General features: G+C 41.9%; 1 protein-coding gene across 2 annotated transcripts in view; it reads left to right on the top strand.

Moving 5' to 3' along the window:
* The first annotated feature begins 525 nt into the window (after nt 1-525).
* The window catches only part of ELOVL6 (ELOVL fatty acid elongase 6), a 124,046-nt gene continuing 102,927 nt past the window's right edge, over nt 526-21,644 (top strand). The window contains exons 1-2 of one of the 2 annotated variants that reach the window (XM_080796482.1): nt 526-647; nt 822-942. In XM_080796482.1, coding sequence (XP_080652608.1) covers nt 854-942 — 89 coding nt within the window. In that variant the 5' untranslated portion in view covers nt 526-647; nt 822-853. Of the gene's footprint in view, nt 666-821; nt 943-21,644 lie in introns of both variants that reach the window. The other variant, XM_080796483.1, reaches the window with a different exon arrangement.

Below are 21,644 nucleotides of genomic sequence, written 5' to 3'. Positions count from 1 at the left end.
CCCTCTTCAGGCTACTGGTCTCTCTTCACTTTCCAGGTCCTCAACCCCACCATTCCCAGCTCTCGAATGATTGAGGAGCTCTGGGGGCTGCGGGGCCCCAGGTTTGCCGTAGTCGAAGCCATCGCTCTGGGGTGGGGGACCCCAAGAGTACGGCGGGGGCAGGGGCAAGGAGGTGGAAAGCGCGATCCTCTCACGTGTAATCTCAGCACAAATTTGCCTGGAGCTCTCCCAGCGAAAGAGCTGGCAGGGTTTACTGTTTCTTTATCGCCTACTAGCCAAGCTTGCAGGTCGCACGCCTAAGGGCCGCTCCTGGCAAGCCGAAACCACATTCAAAGGCAAGGCTAGGCTGCCCACGAGATTGGGATTGGGGATTGTGAATGACCTCGAGGCCATTTCCTCCTTCTCGGCGCCCTTCCTCCACTCCCCTAGTCACCTCTGCGTCAGCAGAACTGCCCCTCGGGGCGAGAGGTCTCGCGCTCTCTCTCTCGCAAAGGGTTAATTTTCCGATCGCACGAGGGGGAGGAGATTTCCCCGTAGACAAGTAAAAAGGGTGATGGACAAACGTGCGGGCACTAAGACCGCAAGGCATTCACTTCCTCCGACGGTGGATGCGGACGCCGGGAGGAGGAGAGCCGCGGAGCGAGGAGGTGGGAGCCGTGGCACAGGCAATGCTCGACCCTGGATGTAGCTGAGAGAGGCTGGGAGAGGCCGGCCCCCGGAGATCCAGCGGAGAGGGGAAGACCTCGGGGGGGGTGGGTGGGGAAAACAGACAGGAGAACACTCGAAATCAAGCGCTTTACAGATTATTTTATTTTGTGTAGAGAACACGTAGCGACTCCGAAGATCAGCCCCAATGAACATGTCAGTGTTGACTTTACAAGAATATGAATTCGAAAAGCAGTTCAACGAGAATGAAGCCATCCAGTGGATGCAGGAAAACTGGTAGGTGATGCTTTCGCGTGACACTCTTCCCGGGAGCCCTGCGCGTCTTCCCGGTGCGCCTTAATGTCGGTGTTTTCTGTCTGGGGCGTGAATGGGGCGATGAATCGCCGGCAGCAGAGAGCTGGTCGCTGAGTTCCCGGGTCCCCCGGTGCAGGAACCACCGGGGCTGCATGAAGCGCGTGGGTCTGTGAGTGCCCCTGTGTGAACCGTGGCTACACATACATCTTTAACATAGATTATATAACATAGAACATACATGAGTGTACAGAGTAGATGTCTGCGCGACACGGAAGGCGGGAGAGATGCCCCAGTCCAGATTCTGCACCTGAGCTACCTTCTGGTTTTCATCTAGATTTGGGTTTTCTCTCTTGGCCTCCCGCAAGCTGAGTGTGAAAGGCAGTGGAGGAAGGACCCGGGCTTCTGCTCCGTTTAACCCTCTCCCGCCGGCGCTCTCTGGTCCTCGCCCTCTCCCCATCCCTCGTGTCCTTCCTTTCTCCTTGCAGCCCTCCTACTTCACTGCCCTACTCTCTGCAGCTCCCCGTCCGGATTTCTCCTTTCCTGGACCCCTTTCCCCACGCGGATCCCCTTCCGGTTTCATTAAGAGGCGGGGGCGGTGGGGGGGAGGGGACAATGAGAACGGTAATAAAAATGAATGAACCCGAGCGAGTGGAGCCACGCCATTATTAAGTTTCTGTGTTACGGGAACGCCTTTTGGACCCACTCAGTTCTAATTCAGTAGGAAGCTGTCTGTTGATTGGAGTTGAGACACGGATTAAAAACCCCTCCGTCCGCAGAGTCCTTGGGGGCTCTTCCCCAGACACACTTCTAATAGGGAAAGAGTCTTGCTTGTTTAGTGTGTTTCCTCCGCCAGTCCTTTTGAAAAATCCCTGTGTGGGAGGAGATCCTGTGTCATCTTGCAATATTTAACAGGGGAGGGTGTGCTCATCTCGCTTCTTCCTTGTAGACCGAGGTGCTGAGGCAGACATCCCGGTCCTCTCCTTGAGCCCGGGTCTGGCGATCAGTAAAGTGCACGCTCAACAACCCCGGAGCTGGGCAGCGGCCTGCAGCCTCCCGGGGGCTGGATGGGAGGGTTGGGCTGAGGGGCTCTCCGGCGCCAAGGGATCCCGCCCGCCGCCGCGTGCGCGAGTGCGCGTGCCCCGCGGCGTCACGACCTGCCTTCCCTCCCCCCTCTCATCAATGGGAAACCAAAGACGCGGGCGCGCCGCGGGCCGGTGCTGACTGGTGCAGTAGGAGGGGGTGCCGCGGGCCGGAGCCGGTGGAGGGAGGTTCAACTTCCTTTCCTCCCGTCCCCGGTTGCGACGGGCCCGGGGAGTCTTGGCCGCGGTGCCTGCCTCCTCCCGCTCAGCCCGCCCGCCCGAGGCCCGCTGGCCATTTGCGGCTGCAGCCGGGCCGTTCCCGCCCCCTGTGAGGTGCGCGCCGGCTGGGCCCGGCCCGTTGGGGGCGGGTATGGAGGGCTCGGCGCACTCACACCCGCTGTGGCTGGGCTGGGGACTGCACTGGGTGCGGGGCATGAGGGGGCCCGAAGGCCGCGTCTGGCCGGAGCCGGAAGCTGGCAGGGGGACACGATCCGCTCCGAAACCCTGGAAGTGCGGCGGGCACTTGGGGCGCGGGGCTGAGGCCCTTCCCGGCGGACGTACGCCGAGAGTGGGTCCGAAAGGTGGTGGTACACCTCTCGAGGCTGGATCCCGTAGGAGTGCAGACACTGAAATGCCTTTGGCGCTTGGGGAGGCGACCCCTCTCCGCCCATGCGGCCTGTGGACTTTCTCCGGAGGCACTTCCTCCCGCGCAGAGGGTGGTGCTGAAGGCGGGGCGGGGGCCCGAGGCTGCCAGCGCTCGGAGCTGCGAGGCGGGCCCACTGTGCGGCGGGGTCTTCTCTGCTGCTGTTTGTCATGTTCTCTTGCCACACCACTCGAGTCTCCCTTGTCTCTAACTTGCTGCACCTTTACCGAGCCTGCCTTTCTGGAGCCGGCGTCCCCTCGCCGTGGCTACCCCCATTCACTGTTGGCCAGCCACCCCTTGCACCACCAAGGTCCATAGGTCCATATTTACCGGTTGCCTTTTCTCTGAGGCCAGGTAACCATTTCCCGCTTCTTTTATCCATCCACTCAACAAGCACACAATGAGCCAGACAGGGCCCTGCCCTCATCGGGACTGAAAATGGCCAAAATGTGCCAAAAAGTTATTTTCTCCTGTTGAGCTCTCACCACTGGTTTCCTTCTAGCTCTTTACGAACCGTTCTTCTGGCAACATCTTTCCTGGCTTTTTACTCATATATATGAATATTTACATGTCTGCCGGTGCCTCCTTCCTACCAGACCATCAGCTCTTTAGGGCATGGTTCTTGTCTCATTCGGAGCACGTTGAAGGCGCTTTGTACGTGGCAGATTCTTATCCAGTGAGTTAAAATGATTACTGGTGCCCATTTTATTGCCAGCACTACCTGTTAATACCTGAACTTTAGCATATTTGGCTTCCCCCTGCGTTTGAATACTATATCATAGTCACTTACTGGGATTTTTCCCTTCCTTTTTCTTTGTGGACCCTATTTTTTTAGCTTGCCTTTTGCAGTCAAAAAGCCTTTCAGGCTGTTACTCTTTCTTTGCATGTCTTCCTGACCTTAATTGTCTGGCTTTCTCCTTTTTATCCCGGGGTGGGGGGGGGTGTGTGCATTTCTCCCAGTATCCTGGGGGTCCAGTTTTCTAAACCTCCCCCACCCCACCCCCAAATCCCAAAAGCACAAAGTCTTGACTAAGGTGTGTAAGAAAACGATTTTCTTTTTTTTTTTTTCTTTCTTTCTTTCTTTCTTTTTTTTTTTTTTTTTTTTTGCCCTTGTTAACAGGAGTAGGGAGCTCCATAACCCAGGCTTAGACCATCCCTGGGGGCAGGGGAAGTTTAGGAAACCAAAGCCTTACCTGTTCAAAATGGTTTGAAATAGCTTCTGGGGGAAAAACAAAATGTTGTGAAGCATCTACTCTGTCATTTGAGAATCATTTGCACTTGTCCTTAAAAATGTCTTAGATATGACCTCAAACAAAGCTTGTTAATTTAGAAAATTAAAACTCCTCTCTCAAAAATGAGCTCATTTTGAAGAATTGTGAGAAAGGCCAGGAGTGCTGTTTTGTCAGTATGCTGTCTGTCCTACTTTGCATTATTTAAGAGGACCTTAAATAAGCGTAGTTTATTAAACGTATCCTATAATCCATATTCATTACCTTATTACATATTAACGTTAAGGCCCCCTTATTTTGGAGTGGTATTTGTATAAACACTACAGTGTTCAACTGTGGCAAGCTTATCCTGTTTATTGCTGCCTTAACAAATGATTAATCCTATACTCATTGTTCTAAACACAGGATAAGTACTATAGACCTTTTTAATTTTCTGTCAAATAGTCCCATGTATAATAGAGCAGCAATTGAAATGCAAAGTAATAAATATATTTCCTTGGAGAATCATCCTGAGACCTCATCTTGAAACTACACGGCAAGTTAAAAATATCTCCAGTAACGTTATCCAATACACACGACTTTGTTAGATGAGGTAGAGGTAGAGGAAAATGCATGCGTGCCCACTAGCATTTTTGACTGCCAGTTCTACACTGAAAAGCTCTGTCTGCGATTTCACAACATTGAAAAGGAAGGCATTTTGTCCTTTAATGAGATGTCTCGCCTTTACCTGTTATTTTCACCAATAGCTGATTTAATTTATAAGTGCTGCTAGCAAGGAAGCGAAATCACGTAGTGACTTTGGTAAGGCAAGGCGACATAAAACTCATTGAGTGAGAAGGGCATCTGGGCTCTGCCTTCTCTTTCAGCAGCCTGCCAGGTTTGTGCTAACAGCGGTGGATGCTAGTTAGTCGCTCCAGTTGTAATTGTCTGGCCAATGATGATTATCTTCTGATGTCGGCTGACACGGTGTTCACCAATAGGAAAACGGGAGGCCTATGCTGACTGCTGTAACATTATGGCTGTGAGGTGACGTCATCACAGGGCTTGCCTAGAACCTCATGAGGCCCTCCCCCACTCCTCTCTGGCATCCTTCACATATCCAGCCTTTCAATGCTTTGTATATTTTTATGACTTTCTCCACTCTCCCCACCGAGGTATTGGTTATAAAGGTTTAATTGTTTACATTTTATGTTCTGTATTTTAGGGTCTACAAGCTAGTGTAGGCTTTTTTAAGATTAAATACTATCCAAGGAAATCTTGAGATCCTCAAATTTGTTTTGACTAAGAAAAAAAATGGAAGAAACACTATTTAAAAGGAAGTGTACATTGTTATATGGGAGGCTCAGAAAGTAACATGATGTATAATTTCTGTATTAAAGGAACACATATAAGAACATCATAAGCCTTAGAATTTTACTCAAAATAGAGCATCATAAGGCATGTCAAACTTTTAAAATGCAGGCAAGTTATTAAGCTGTTGTTTATCCTGTAGTGACAATTGTTCTGCATTGATCCCTAAAATCCTTGTGATCTGCTGTATTCGTTTATAGAAAAGTGGCTGGAGAATAGTGCAGTCTGCTCTCATGAAACAGGAAAGACCAGAGTCTCATTTAATCTGTGCCACTATAGCAAATACAAATTTGGTCAGCTATCTAGGAAAATACTGTGTCCATAAATACTCATGTTTCTTGCCACCTTGGGGAATCACAGTTCATATTAGTCTTAGGATTGAAAAGTCCTAAGTGAGGAATTTAGCATGTTATTCAATAAACTTTAGAGAGCGCTGGGGTATTGGTGTAATAGCACTAGGTTAAGAATGAGAAGACTGAGAAAATGTACAGAGAAGAAAAATACAATCTATGTTATGGTGTTAGAAAATAATGAAGTGTGTGGGAGGTCTGATCTGAACTTTTATGTATCTTTTTAAAAATTATGTATTTTCATGCAGTCCTTGGTATTTTAGGATTCCAGGGATAATGGAAATTATTTTATGATCATATTATCCATCCCTATATTTGCATTAGTTATAAATAATAGCATGTGATGATAAAATTTTTACATAGGGCCTTTTGTTAAATTGAAGGTTGAATTTTGTGAATAAGGCTTGTTGCTTGTTGCTTTTAATGTTAGGTGATGATAATTCTAAAGGTATCAGGATCGCATTGTCAGATGTGATCTAAGACCTCTCCAGATCTGAGAGTTATTTTGCATACTTCTTGAAAGAAGATTCTTTCAAGTTAAACAGTGGAAATGTTGTGGGGAGGGAGGTGAGGGATGGAGACTTAGAAATACTTACGAGGACATAAAATACCCATCTAGTCAGTCTTTAGCCGATGAAGCAAAATGAAGGAGTGTGACGCTATTCAGTTAATTCAAGAATTCATCTTTGCTTCAGTGATCTGGATATTTTAGGTCCAAGTATTTTTTTTGGGGGGGGATACTTAAAATATGTTTCATAATAGATAACCGACATCCTCTTTTTATTTTTATTTGCATTTCTGTGCAGAATTTACTCCTGGGCCATGAGTTTTTGTTTCTTCAGTTTCTTCTGAGATATCTTTTTATTCTTTGTAAGCTCTTCTGGTTTAGGAACAATCAGTTCTTTTTCAGTAAGGAAATCTCGGTGTGGCAAGGAGAGCTCACATATGGATTAATCCAACCATGAGCCTTCTAAGTTCTTCGCTCTTCAATGCATCTTGGGGGCTTGGTTCACCTGGATGTGCTCAGTGACCAGAGAACCAACATCTAAACCCTTAAGTTCAGCATTACTCTCTGAATTTAGCACTCTTCTGGGGCCACCGACCCTGTGTCCAGCTCCACTGTTTGGCACACCTACCTGGGTGCCTGGGCACACCTACCAACTTCACCAGGACAGCGACGGAATGGCATTTACTGCTTCTGCAAAGTGACATCTTTCAGATACTTGGTGGCTTTTTGGATATGCATACCCTTGTTGGCCTGGGCAGTTACATATGTGTTCCTAAAGTGAGTACACAGATCTGAACCTCTTCATTTGCATGATTTTGTAGGGTTTTCGGGATGAAGCATTTTCAGAGGTCACGTCAGGCCTCTTAGGGGAAGAAGGGGGGTGGTGCAAGTATTTTCTAAAATGAATTATCTAAAAATTGACTCAATGATCCACTTAATTTTTCATGTAAGAACATAGGTGAGCTGGACTGGCCTTCATTAATAAGAGCCAGACAGCAGTCCACAAACTTTGCCTTAGTTCTTTACCTTTACCTGTTCTATCTTCCAGTCCCTACCTTCAAATCTTCCTGCTTCCGTTTACTTTCCACTTACCTTTGTTAAAAGAGCACAGGCATTTACGTAGAAAAATTACCTATGTATACCACAGACACATTTCTATTGATAACCCTCGGAAACTTGAATGAAAATATAACATGACTTTATTGGAATATTAAGGCTTTATCTGTATTCAGACTGTACAAACAGGCTGGTACAAATGTGTAACTTTTGGCCTAGTTATTCGCAGAACTTAAGTAGCATCCTTAATTATATTTAACTTCCGATCATTTTATTTTAGAAATAGATTCGTGCTTTTTAAAAAAATTATTGTTCTAGAGTCAAAAATGAATTTGTACTTTTAAGCCTGTTGAGCGAAAACCGTTCCACAACATTGGGTCCATGTAAGTCATCAAGGTTCAAGCTTGTGTGTTTATTGTGATTCATTTCCATACTGAGCACTCAAAATTTTTAGTCTTAAGGTTCTTTACCCTAGTATGTTGGAATGACAAATACTTTTAGGAAAGACTTCTGTTTAATCGGTTATTCGCTGTGAACTTTCTGCAATTTAACTTTAAAGCTTGTCTACCCCCTCCCCTCCAAATGTACAAGTGAAAAAGATTTACACTTCCCTTTGCTGATTACAAGGAATTTTGCTGGATGGATAATTTTCTAATTTTTCTAATAATTTTGTTTCCTCCAGATTTTCATATTTTGGTAGTTTTCTTTCTAAAAATTTTATAACTAATTGCAGTATGGTTAGGGGAATATCACTGACAGAATGTCTTTTGGGCTGGGGGATCTCAACTGTTTTTATTTAGGTTTATGATCACATATTTTTTTTAAATTTTATTTATTTATTTGATAGGCAGAGATCACAAGTAGGCAGAGAGGCAGGCAGAGAGAGAGGAAGGGAAGGGAAGCAGGCTCCCCGCTGAGCAGAAATCCCGTTTTGGGGCTCGATCCTAGGACCCTAGGATCATGACCTGAGCCGAAGGCAGAGGCTTTAACCCACTGAGCCACCCAAGCACCCTATGATCACATATTTTAAATGAAATAGGTGTAACCCCCTTTCTTAAAGATAAATTTCAAATGTTTTAGCCCAACCTTTAACTTTATTAACACCCATCCTTGGAGCTAGTGTTTTGTTTTGTTTTGTTTTTTTAATTGATCCTTTGAGTTCTGGGGCTGAATTTTTTAATTGAATTTTGAATTCATTAACTCTTAATGGACAGTACACATCATTCTTTGAAGATTATGAAAAAAAAAACACATGAAATGCATGTTACATATTTTTGTTAGGAGAGGTACAGGCATTTACCTAGAAAAGTACACACATACACATAAGGACGTTAAAGTGACTTTCAAAAAATGAAAACTGATACCCTTTTATAGACCATGTCTTTTCTATTTCTTGCTATTTAAAGAGCACCTTGCTGAACTGGACATACTTCTAAAATTTGCAAAGCAGGTCCCAATTTACTTGCTTTTTGTCAATTTTTTTTAAAGTTGGCTCCATACCCAGTATGGAGCCCAACACAGGGCTTCAGCCCATGACCCTAAGATCAAGACCCCAACTGACTGAGCCACCCAGGTGCCCCTTGACTTTTATCAATGTTTTTTAAAACTAGTTAAATAATGATTTTAAGATTTTATTTTATAATTTTTTTTTATTTGACAGAGAGAGAGCACAAACAGGGGTAACGGCAGGCAAAAGGAGAGGGAGAAGGGGAAGCAGAAGCAGGCTTCCCGCTGAGCCGGGAGCTCAATGCAGAGCTCCATTTCAGGACCCTGGAATCATGACCTGAGCAGGAGGCAGATGCTTAACCTACTGAGCCACCCAGGTGCCCCAATAATTTGATTTTAATAAATATTTTAGAACCACAAAAATTGAATATTTAATTTGTTCGATCCCGATCAGTACTTGGATTTTTCCCGATTATTAATAAATTTTAAAAATCTTCAAAATAGTTAATAATGGCTGAAACCTTCAAGTTTTGGGTTTTTTGTTTTGTTTTGTTTTACTTTTTGTCTCAGGCCTAGTTGTTCCTTCTTTTTTTTTTTTTTTTTAAAGAATTTATTTATTTATTTGAGAGACAGAGATCACGAGTAAGCAGAGAGGTGGGCAGAGAGAGAGGAGGAAGCAGGCTCCCCGCTGAGCAGAGAGCCCGATGTGGGGCTTGATCCGAGGACCCCGGGATCATGACAGCCGAAAGCAGAGGCTTAACCTGCTGGGCCACCCAGGTGCCCCCCGGTTGTGCCTTCTATTCAAAAGCTGGTGTTAATAAAATGTGAAAGCTTTTAGGATACTAGGCCCACTCCCACTGGGGTAATTGACTCATTCAGGTGTAGTGAGTTCAGTGGAATTGAATGCTTTGAAGTTGAGAATTTTATGATCTTGTTTTAGGAGGCACAATGGGGAAATAGGAGCTAGTTGAAAAGGTTTACTCCTAAAACTTTTTTTTTTTAATTAAATGTGTGAGATTTCTAGTAAAGTCTTTGGGTGCATTAAACATTTAAAAGCTGGACTAGTAGTGGTTATCATTACAATAAAAGGGAAGGAAGCTTAGTAAATGTACTATAAATATCAATGTCTATAGTTTCCTCTCAATTTTATGAGTTCTTGGCAGACTTATTTTAAAGATCTTTAAAAGTAGGGTAGATTTTCTTTATTTTAGAGTAATGATACTAATAGTTGGTACATAATTGTTTACTGATGGCAGGCATTCTTTTTTATTTTTATTTTTTAAGATTTTATGTATTTATTTGAGAGAGAGCACGAACAGGGGGAGAGGCGGAAGGAGAGGGAGAAGCAGACTCGCCGCTGAACTGGCAGGGCTCAATCCCGGAATCCCAGGATCATGACCTGAGTGGGATGCTTGACTCGCTGAGCCACCCAGGTGCCCTGCAGGCATTCTCTTAAAATGCTTACATGTGTTAACTGTTACGTCCTCCCAATCACCCTTTGCTGTATTATCTTTTTTGATTTCTTAGGACAGGAAATGAGGCTGAGTGTGGTTATACAAGTTGGGATTTGCAGGTAGGGACTAAAAAGGGAGGAATGGGCTCCAGGCCAAATGAAGAATTTTGTCACTGAGGCCTCGATCATCCCCTCATTTGAATAGGAATAATTACTCAATAAACAGTGCACTTGGTCACTTGAAGCACTGTAAACACAGAAGGAAATTGTGGTTTTAGTCAAGGATCTCCCAAGTGCCTCTAAAAAATTTTTCCTAAGGGATCCTGAACATGGCAGGCCAGGGTCACTATGAAAAACACCTCTAAATCTTGTAGTAAACATTAAACTAGGTAGATACATAAGTATCTAAATTAAATGATTAAAAATGATTAAAACGATTAAAAATGATTAAATGCCTTAATCATTAAGAAGTATTTCCTGAATAGTGTGTGTTCATCTATCAACACTTTTAGGAGTGGGGAAAGCCATGTCACCTTTAATGTTGCTTCTGTCATAAACAATTCCAGTTTTGCCACAGGCAAACAACAGATTGGGAACCTTTTGTATAAAGCATGCTTTCTGTCTGCTTCTCTTCCACGAACCTCATACATTCAGCTTGGTTCTAGACTCCAGGAATTTGTTTCCACCTGACGCTGACTATACCCTTCTTTCCTCCAAGCAGGTTTTAGTAGCTAGGGTAAATAGCCACCCACTGTTGACAGAAGGAAAAAAAAAAAGATATGTGGGTTGGGGATGTCCCTGTTCTTTAAGGTGTGTTCCTGCAGTGTGAAGAATTAAAATGTACTTTTACTTGTTTTGTTCATGAGTTTTAAGTCCTTGATCTCGTTCTACAGAAAGAAATACCGTAGGAAAAAGACATGAAAGCACTAGAAAACGTAAAGATATGGGAAATAAAACATCTTTCTTATCCAGAGGCATCCGCTGTTCTTTTGCCACATTTCCTTCAGCCTTGTTTCCAAGGTTTTGATATACTTTAGATCATTCAGTGCAAACTGTTGATAAATTGAGTTCTTTATTAAGTGCCGGGACTGCAATGGGCGCTTTACACTTAATATATCATCTCATTACAATTCTTATGTTACATATTTCCCTCTTTACATTATAAACATACTGCTAAAACCTCTCCATAAGTGTATTTTCCATATATTTTATTGTTTGGTATTGTTTGCACTCAAATTAATTTAGGTAACCATTGCCTACTGTTGAACATGTTAAGTGCCTAAGATTTTGCTATTAGAACTAGTCCTCTGATTATCTTTGCATATTAATTTTTTAACTTATCTGGTATTTTCCTTTGTATAAATATGTACTGTAATGCAGGGGAATTACCTCTTTTTAAGGTTTATGATATCTGCGGCTTGGCTGATGTGTAGAAAAGTGGAACCAATTTGCACTCAGCAAGGAAGGACAGTTTTCATGTCCTTCTTAGCCCTGAAGATGATCACATTTTAAAAATCTTTGATAAGTTCATGCAAAATGGGATATCCCATTGCTTTAATTTATATTTATTTGTTTTATAGTAAGATCCAGACAATTTCCTTGGGTGTATTTTCTACTTGCTTTTATAAGTTCTCTCTACTGGGCCTTTCCTAGATAGCTATTATTTGCTTACACCTGGGATATATTAAGGATATTCACTTTTGTCCAGCATGACAACTTTGTCGTGAATAATTTCTTCTCTAGAGTGACTTCTGGCAACTAGTTTAATATATGAAATAGAAATGTATTTTTCATCACCCTCTGAATTAAGGAAAACAACTCTGCTTATCTCTCTATAAATAACCTGTAAGGCAACAGCCCCAGGAAAGAAGGGAAAGAGGAGAGAAAGCCTAGAGACTGGGCTTCAGTGTGGAGGGAGAACAAGTGGCCCCTTGGACTTCCTACACACTTTTAGACTCTCTTATTTGCATTTATTTTTCAGTTTTCCACAGGTGTGGTGATGAGTGTGCATTGTGGTATTCTAGCATGGTGGTTAAACACTTGGACTCTGGAGCCACTGTGTCTGGGTTCAAGTCCTGGTTGAGCCACATAGCAGCTGAGTGACCATCTCTCTAGCAGATGAATTAGCACCTCTGCTTCAGTCCCCTCATCTTTAAATAGAGAGATGATAATAATAGTATCGGGGATGTTAATGAGGGAATCTACTTTAGCAGGTCTGGAGAATTAGACAATTTATTACACATTAAGTCCTTAGAACAGTGTCCAGGACCATATATAATTTTTATTATACCTTTATTGTTGTCTGCGCATAGACTCTATGGCATCAAAAGAAAAAGGGAGGAATCATAATTAAATTCTGGTAGAACTGAGGTCACCCCAAGTGGCTGTGCGGTCAGTTCTCCAAATACGACAAAAAGGCCCATTACCCAGGAGCCACTACCAAGGGATAGGCATTGAGGGAAAAAAAACAAGAAAAAGAAAGACATCTGACATCGACTTTGCCATCAAGAAACCTATAATTTGAACGAGCCCAGCAGGAGAAAATATTGTTAATATAAATGTGATTTTTAGAAAGGTGTGTGGGGGCCAACTCTACCATGAACATTTGGAACATTTTCAAAAAATCTATGCTTTATCTTCCATCACAACATAACTAACAGTGTGAAATCGAGGCAGTCCTGGGAATAGATACTGATTACTAATTTATTTCCTATAAAACATCTGAGATTATCTCATTTAATAATTTATTCAACAAGAGTATGATAGTGTCTCTATTGTGTTACACACACTGAAGGTAAAATCACTATATCCATAAGTGAAATTATAGTGGCTGAAAATTTTGGAGTTATAAACTCCCAAGTTTGGGCTTCAGGTAAGTCTTTGGTCACTGCTCAAAGATATCTATCTATCTATCTATCTATCTATCTAATTTCAATGAAAGAAGCATGGCTGTTTGATTTCGTAGTGAAGTAAAAGAAGGGAGGATTACATGTCAGTTTTCTCTTATGTTCCAGAATCTCAGTGAGCTCGTGGTGGAGAAACTGAAGGGGAGTCCTTCAAGGTTCCCAGTTTTCTCATTCTTGAGATAAGGGGGTCCATTAGGGGTTCCCAGGGTATGGGGGAGCTTTTTGTCCATGTGCTTATTCCTTCCTCTCTTAGCTTCTGTTGAAGGAGTCATCAAGGGTACATGTCTGCCTGTTGACCCTCAAGCTAGACCTGGCATTTGCAGGATCATCATTCCCTCCCTTATTTTTGAGATGTGTGTTCTTCCCATTGTTCCCATACTACAAGCCACTTCAAGGATGCAGCCTTGAGAGAGTCATGTTTAGGGAGACCATCTGGACCATATACACAACTGAACCCCGTGAAGGCCTTTGTACCAACTCTTAAGATTCTGGCAGGCAGGGCCAGAGATCTGCCTTGCAGATCTGTCTTGCAGCCTCTGAAGACCCCCCCTCATATGTAAATTCCCTTGCTTTTTAAAACTGCCGCTTACCAGTCTGGAGGGATCTGCCTCTTTCTTCGGGCTCCATGCACGAGGGACCAGTTTTGAATTTCACCTGGAGGACTCCTGAGGTTACCAACCAACAGCTCCCCATCCAGGCCTGAAATTTGCATGGCAGTGGGCAACTTCCACCTCTGTTTGTGATGGCTGCAGAGGGGAAGTGTGCCGTGCTCTTAGAGGTATCTTATAACTAATTTCTTTTTTTTTTTTTTAAGATTTTATTTATTTATTTGACAGACAGATCACAAGTAGGCAGAGAGGCAGGCAGAGAGAGAGAAGGGAGGAAGCAGGCTCCCCGCTGAGCAGAGAGCCCGATGCGGGGCTCGATCCCAGGACCCTGGGATCATGACCTGAGCGGAAGGCAGAGGCTTTAACCCACTGAGCCACCCAGGCGCCCCTCTTATAACTAATTTCTAAGATAATAAATATATAAGTTGTAAGTGGACTGTTCCCTTGGCCCGTATCCACTGTTGAGAAATTCTTCTTTCAGACCTAATGTTGTAGATACTTGGAATTTGTAGATACTTGGAACAGTAGCAGTTAAATGTGGAAAATTACCCGAAGGTCCAGGAAATGAAGAAATTTAAAATTTTTTTTCTGAAGTCAAATTTGAGAAGCGTTTATTTGTCAGAGCGATTATACTGTGCTTTCTTTTATTGTCCTGTAGGTAGGAATTTTCATGAAGTGTAGAAATTCTGCTCTCATGAAAAATGGCCCCATGAAGGACTATAACACTTAGTACTGACATGAAATTAGGAGATGACTAAGGTCTAGGGACATTGTGATGCTTAATCAGAAAACCCAGATAGTTTCATGGAATTTTCTAGATTATAGGAGTGTGCTTCAAACTTTTTGCTCACATCCTCTTAAAAGATGTTTCAAAAGCTATGTACTGTCTGACACATTTGAAATTTTTCATTATAAGCTGAATTAACTTCTTAACAGTTAGAATAAATAAATGAGGATTAGCTAGTTAAAACAAATGTTTTATGATGTGCTACTTTGTTGAATAATACACAGTGAATCTGAAATTACATAAACATTTTTATCAAAGCTTTTATTTCATCGATGGCTCCAAAAAACATGTCGCATTCCACAATAAAAGAATCAGTGGCATTAATCTGTTCTGAGAATTCAGAACATCTCAGTGTTCATGATGTAAAAGGCTCTAAACAGAAGGGAAAAAATGAAGATTATCTTTCTGCCTCATCATTGATCATTTTTACTTTGGGGGGCTAGAAGGAGAAGAAGGAAAGGAAAGAAGGAAAGACCTAGGCAGGCTATCAAGTTTTGGGTTTTGTTTTGTTTTTTTAAGATTCTATTAGTTTATTTGAGAGAGGGAGAGAGAGCACAAGCAGGGGGAGGGGCAGAGGGAGAGGGAGAAGCAGACTCCCTGGCGAGTGGTGAACCTGATGTGGGACTCAATCCCAGGACCCTGAGATCATGACCGGAGCTGAAGGCAGATGCTTAACTGACTGAGCCACCCAGGCACCTGGCTATCAAGTATCTTAAACTGTGTTTTTTTGACTGCAGGGAAGATTCTAGATAGAATTTCCAAGTACGTTGTGTTTGTTAGGACTAGTTTTCTAACAGGGTAAAGCAATTTCTTTTTAACTTGGTCACCTATTGTCAGAACCTGAGGATGTTCTAGAGAAGCCTCCTTCAGACCATTCCACTGGGGGTGGCTCCGATTGTTGAAGGCTGTTATACATATTGACCTGAAAGTTGAGTACCCCCATCATTCCTCCATTATTCCATGTGCTGACTCTACTTGTATTTAATTCCCCCTTCCAAATGACCGTTTTGTATGCATTTGAAAATTGCTATTATGCCCTCTGTAGGTTTTCTTTCCTTTTTTCTTTCTTCCTTTCTTTCTTTCATTCTTTTTTAAAGATTTTATTTACTTATTTATCTGAGAGAGAGCATGAGAGGTGGAGGGTCAGAGGGAGAAGCAGACTCCCTGCTGAGCAGGGAGCCCTATATGGGACTTGATCCTGGGACGTTGGGATCATAACCCAAGCCAAAGGCAGTTTCTTTTTTTTTTTTTTATTTTTTTTTTATTTTTTTTTTTTAAAGATTTTATTTATTTGACAGAGAGAGATCACAAGTAGGCAGAGAGGCAGGCGGAGAGAGAGGAGGAAGCAGGCTTCCTGCTGAGCAGAGAGCCCGATGTGGGGCTCGATCCCAGGACCCTGGGATCATGACCTGAGCCGAAGGCAGAGGCTTTAACCCACTGAGCCACCCAGGCGCCCCCCAAAGGCAGTTTCTTAACCAACTGAGCCATGCAGGCACCCTGTAGTCTTTCTTTTCTAAGCCATTTCTCGTGTATTATTTGCAGCCCACTGATAATCCACATGGACACTTCTGAAAAAATCAAAAATCAGGACTCCCATGCTTTTGGTTTGGACAATTCAATGTGACCGACTAGGAAACTGCTAATCAATTTTTTAAAGCTTGGTACATATATATTAAAATGAGCAAGTCTGTATTAGAGAATAGCGGTGGAGGAGGAGAGAATTATAATTTTAATCTACTGGAAGGTCGGCCATGTGATCCTTTTGAACATTACAAAGCTCTTATTGTACATATGACATTCTGGAAATTTTAAGGACTCTAAGAGAACCTCAAGGGTTATCTTGAGTTGTAGTGATTTTCAGTTACTGCTCATGCATTCACATTTGCAGAAATCCTTTTTTGAACTTGTACGTTCTGATTGCTGACACTGTTTGTGGTGACATCATTTTGATTGGTACTTAGTTTTTTGCAATTATTGAGTTCTTTTTCTACTGATGAGGGTAGTTTGGGGTTAAAAAAAAAAAATTCGAGAACCATGTTGTGTCCCTGATCCTTCAACAGATATTTTAGCCAGACTCAGTCAGAGGAGATGGTCTCTCTTCAGAGTACACAAGCAGGCTTCGTGTCGGAGATTGAGAATGAGTATGTCCATATGAATATGGAGGTGCCCAGGTACAGTGAAAGGTATTCCCAGGTAATTGTTAGTGGGAGTACTGCTTGATGACACTGATTCCATCCTACATTCTTTGGGTTTGTCGTCACAGGCCATTGATTTCACAAACTGAACTTCTTCCAACTTGCTCAACTTCCTTTGTTGTCTGCTTCAGGGCAGCATACCAAGACCTCAGGTCATTTCTCTTGGCTCAGGGCCATTATCACTGCTCTCCCTCAGTCTCCCGTCCTACCTTTTGTCTCCTCACTCACTTTCCTCCCTCTGTTGTCTTCCTAGTCTTTCAGCAGAAGTCACAGATCCCATCCTGTCACGCCTGCCCTGCAAACCTCCAGTGGTTTCCCACTGTCTATATGACTAGTCCAAATTGTTTTGGTTGGTTTGAAAGGCCATTTAAAACCTGGCTCCAAAGCCCCTTCCTAGTGTTACCTATTGAAGTAGCCCTCATCCCTGGCTATCTATTCAAATGCAAATTAAAATCCCTTTTCCTCCCCACGCATCAAAATCCACTGAGTCTTCCCTTGTGGTTTGCAGGCACTTGACTCATTCTTCTAGCTTTGAAATCTGTGCCTGTCACAGAATTTGGCATATAGTTGTATTCTGTTTGTGTTAAACAGATGAATGCATATTTGTATGGATACTCAAGCCTGTTCATTCACTTTCAAATATATCTGATTTATTATCCAGTACACTTTATATTGTCCTTAAGTGAATCATGGGACACTGTTCAGTGCCTTATTGAAACAGTAAAAAAAAAAACAAAAAAAAAAAACCAAAAAAAACATATTCTCTTCTAATTTTATTTTTAAGGGTATTAAAATATCCTGACTAATTTTTAGTGAAACTGTGCTAATTGTTGGGGATTATTAGATCTTTTCTAGGCACTCAAGCCATCTACTCCAATCGGAAAGGAGTTAAAAGACTTACCTACAATGAGAGATGGGTAGGACTGTATGCACGAGGAACAAAGATCAGGAAGAAAATAATACTCAAATGGTAAAATATAGTTGTATCAAGAGGTTATTTGTCCTTTTGCTTTTCTAGTTTTCTGTAGTCTTTTTTATGTTATACCCTGAGTATATGTGGGTGGTATGATTATGCATGTGGTCTTAGTTTTCCGTTTTTTTGCATTAACTATAACGTATTTACTGTTTTTATAGTAAAAGTTGCATTTTACAATGGTGTATTTGGTATCAGGTAACATACTTCTTTTTAAACTAACGCATTTTTAAAAAAACATTAAAAAAGCAACATAGTTAAACAGAAACACAGTTTGTGGACATTGAATTGCACAATCTTCTAGTAAATACACTTTCTCAGATTAAGGTACACATGAGCCATACTATTAATGTCACAAAAAATTTCCTTCACTTTCTCCAGTTGTAAATTACACAGTTTGCTTATTTTTTAGTAGGGAGGGCTTATCCGTTCTTAAGCGGGTGGTGGGGGGACAGAGATAAGGGACATTAATTTGACAATAACATTATAACTTTTACGCTTTGGCTTCCGGAATATATCTAATAGGGCAAAGTTTCCCCAAGGACAATAGTCATCTAATCTAATAGAGATATAAGATTAAACATAAACCTGTCCCTAGAGAGAAAAAGATGAATAGCATAATTGGCTCAGGGACCTTGTGGCCCCTTGGAACAGATGCTGTACACATACCTGGAATTCATCATTAACAAGTACATCCAGAATTGCAGAATGCCTGGAAGATCATATCTCATTCAGAAGAGCTGGAAGGATTTTGTTTCTTTCTGGAATGAAGGCTGAGTCCAGAGCCCATGCTGTGTGGTTCCCCAGAACCTGGTGTGTCTTAATCTGGTGTGAAGTCCCAGGGAGGAGGTTAAGAAGAGTGTGACAAAGCTTTTTAACAGGAGGACTGCTTTGCAGAGATTTTATCAACCTTGGGCATTGCTTTGAACTCTTGCTTCTTCTGGACTTCATCTTAGAAAAAGATGGGGGGTTCCCATTTGAATATAGGAAAAGTAGTATTTTGTTTTGTTTTTATGTTACCAGTGTTTAGGGAGACCTGCCATTCCATATTAGTCTTTTCCTCTCCGTTGTCTCAGCCAGCAAACAAAAGGGCACAGGAGAAAGGAAAGGGAGGTTAGAGGAAAATGGTTCCAAATCATATGGGATACAGTTTTTAAAGGTCTCTGTAAATGATCTGATGATCTTTTGGTTCTATCGTTTCTGTAAATTTAGAAAAAGTTGCTCTTAAGCTATAGACAACTTAAGTATTCTTTCTGGATGCAAAAAAAAATCCCCAAAGGATTGGTAGAAATATCCTAGAGAAGCAAAAAAGAATATTAAGTACTAAGGAAAATATTGCATAATTACTATGTTTCAGGTTTTTAGACTTGATTTTTTTTTTTAAAGATTTTATTTATTTATTTGACACAGAGAGAGATCACAAGTAGGCAGAGAGGCAGGCAGAGAGAAGAGGAAGCAGGCTCCCTGCTGAGCAGAGAGCCGGATGTGGGGCTCGATCCCAGGTCCCTGGGATCATGACCTGAGCCGAAGGCAGAGGCTTTAACCCACTGAGCCACCCAGGTGCCCCAAGACTTGATTATTTTTAAGAGTGTTATTTCCTCAAAAGATATTTTTTCTGGAAGTAAATTTAAAAATTTAATCTATTAAACATTTGTGACTTTCTTTTCATCACCTAAGACAAAAATGTGTATTTAGGGGCACCTGGATGTCTCAGTGGGTTAAGCCTCTGCCTTCGGCTCAGGTCATGATCCCAGGGTCCTGGGTTCAAGCCCCACATCGGGCTCCCTGCTCAACGGGGAGCCTGCTTCCTCCTCTCTCTCTGCCTGCCTCTGCCTACTTGTGATCTCTCTCTGTCAAATAAATAAATAAAATCTTTAAAAAAAAATGTGTATTTATCTCCTTTCAGGTAATTTTTTTAAAGAAAGTTTTCTGCTGCTATAGACATTTTTTTTTAATTTTGAAAACCACCCCCAAATAAAGCATACATAGTTTCATATTCTAGAGCAATGTGCTTGTATCAGCCTAATATCAAAATTACAATTAACTAACCATAAAATGTTCTGACTGACACAATCTCTGGGGATACTGTAGGTGCAGTTCCTGCCAGGAGAGAGTAAGGGCTATATGATTGTATTTGACTTTTTAAAACATTAAAACAAAATTTTTCACATTATAAACTTTTTTAAAAGATTTATTTATTTATTTACTTGACACAGAGGGAGAGCTCAAGTAGGCAGAGTGGCAGGCAAAGGGAGAGGGAGAAGCAGGTTCCCCAGTGAGTAGGGAGCCCGATGTGGAACTCGATCCCAAGACCCTGGGATCATGACCTGAGCCAAGGGCAGACACTTAACCAACTGAGCAACCCATGAGCCCCTCATGTTATAAACTTTTGGTAAACTTAAACATTTAGGGGTGCCTGGGTGGCTCAGTGGGTTAAAGCCTCTGCCTTCCACTCAGGTCATGATCCCATCGGGCTCTCTGCTCAGCAGGGACCTGCTTCCTCTTCTCCCTCTCTCTGCCTGCCTCTCTGCCTACTTGTGATCTCTGTCTGTCAAATAAATAAATAAATAAATAACTTAAACATTCAGACAAATTTTCACATAGTATAAATGCGTGATAAATATTCACATTAATTTTGAAAATAAGCTTCAATTTTAATGCTGTCTAATATGAATATTGTGGTGATTTAAAAAGTAAACCTCTACTAATTATTGGGCTTTTTTTTTTTTTTATCAAACGAATGTTGAGGCTAATCTCTTATTTAGTTCTGCTGTGACAATAAGAAGTGGTCAGTGCAGTGTAACTGGTGGCTGGGCTCAGATGGTAGATGTTATTTCATGTGCGTAATTTCAGGCAAACCAGACAGTTGTTTTTCTGAACTGGCATTGCCTAGATGAAATAATACTCACCGTGGAAAACTACATGAAACAAACTTAAAAAAAAAAAAAGGATTATCATGTTTTTGAGAATTCTATCATGGCTAAAGATGAGTATGGTTGACCTCGGACATCGAAGAGTTCATCATATGACTAAACTTTTCCGTGGAGAATATTTCTTCCCCACAAAGCATTTGGTGTCCAGAGCTACCTTCTTTCTCAGAGATGCTGGAGGGATGGACGAGGTGTCGGGATTCAGAAGCCAGTAAATTGTGCTTGTCCTTTGTTCCCACAGTGGAGGACAGAAAATGACAAAACATGGTGCAACTGGATGCCCCTTCCGGGATTAAATTTCCCTTAGTGGAAAGAATACATAAATTCTTTTTTCTGTTTATAGTTTCTCCTATGTAGATGGGCTGTAATAGATCAAAGCTATTTTTCCTTAGGTAGCTACAGTGTAACAGTTCTGTCTTTTTTATATATGCCAAGTCTAGGATATTTGGAATATAGTAGCTTTCCCAAATATTCTATAAATTATATTTTCATTGATCCGGGGCCAGACCATCAATAGCTTGCCAGTTGTCTTTAGTAGATGAAATTGTTTTTCTTCTTCTATTTTTTTAAAGATCCTATTTATTTACTTGAGAGAGACCATGAGAGAGAAAGAGAGGGAGTACAAGCGGGGGGGGGGAGGGGCAGAGGAAGAATGAGAAGCAGGCTCCCCGCTGAGCAGGGAGCCCCATGGAGGGCTCTATCCCAGAACCCTGGGATCATGACTTGAGCCAAAGGCAGATGCTTAACCAACTGAGCCACCCAGGTGCCCCTTAAAGTGTTTTTCATTTCATGTGAAAATGAACAGTAACACTCTTGTTTTCTCATGAGTTCAGCTGAGTTTAAAGGTTTACTATTTCTACCATCCTTCCTGAAATTGATGTATATGTTGTTCTGCTTTATCAATGAAATTGTATGCACACAGACGCCTAGAATTATGGAGATATACTTATAATCTTTATTTTTTTCCTAGTGATTTTACTTATGTAGAGAGTATTAAGATTTATTTTGATAATGCAAAGACATGTATTGTCACAGAAGTATTTTTAAAAGCAGTAAACTTCATTCAGTTGTAGTTTCTTCTTTCAGTGAATAGACCTGGAGTAAGTAAGTTTTAAATAACACTGTAGAAAATTTAGGAAACCACAAATAAGCAAAAATAAGAAAATAAAAT

The sequence above is a fragment of the Martes martes genome (assembly GCF_963455335.1).
Source record: "Martes martes genome assembly, chromosome: 2".
In the NCBI taxonomy this organism is placed as follows: Eukaryota; Metazoa; Chordata; class Mammalia; order Carnivora; family Mustelidae; genus Martes; species Martes martes.
The sequence above is the reverse complement of the archived record's forward strand: the minus strand, read 5'-3'. Positions and strand labels throughout refer to the sequence as shown.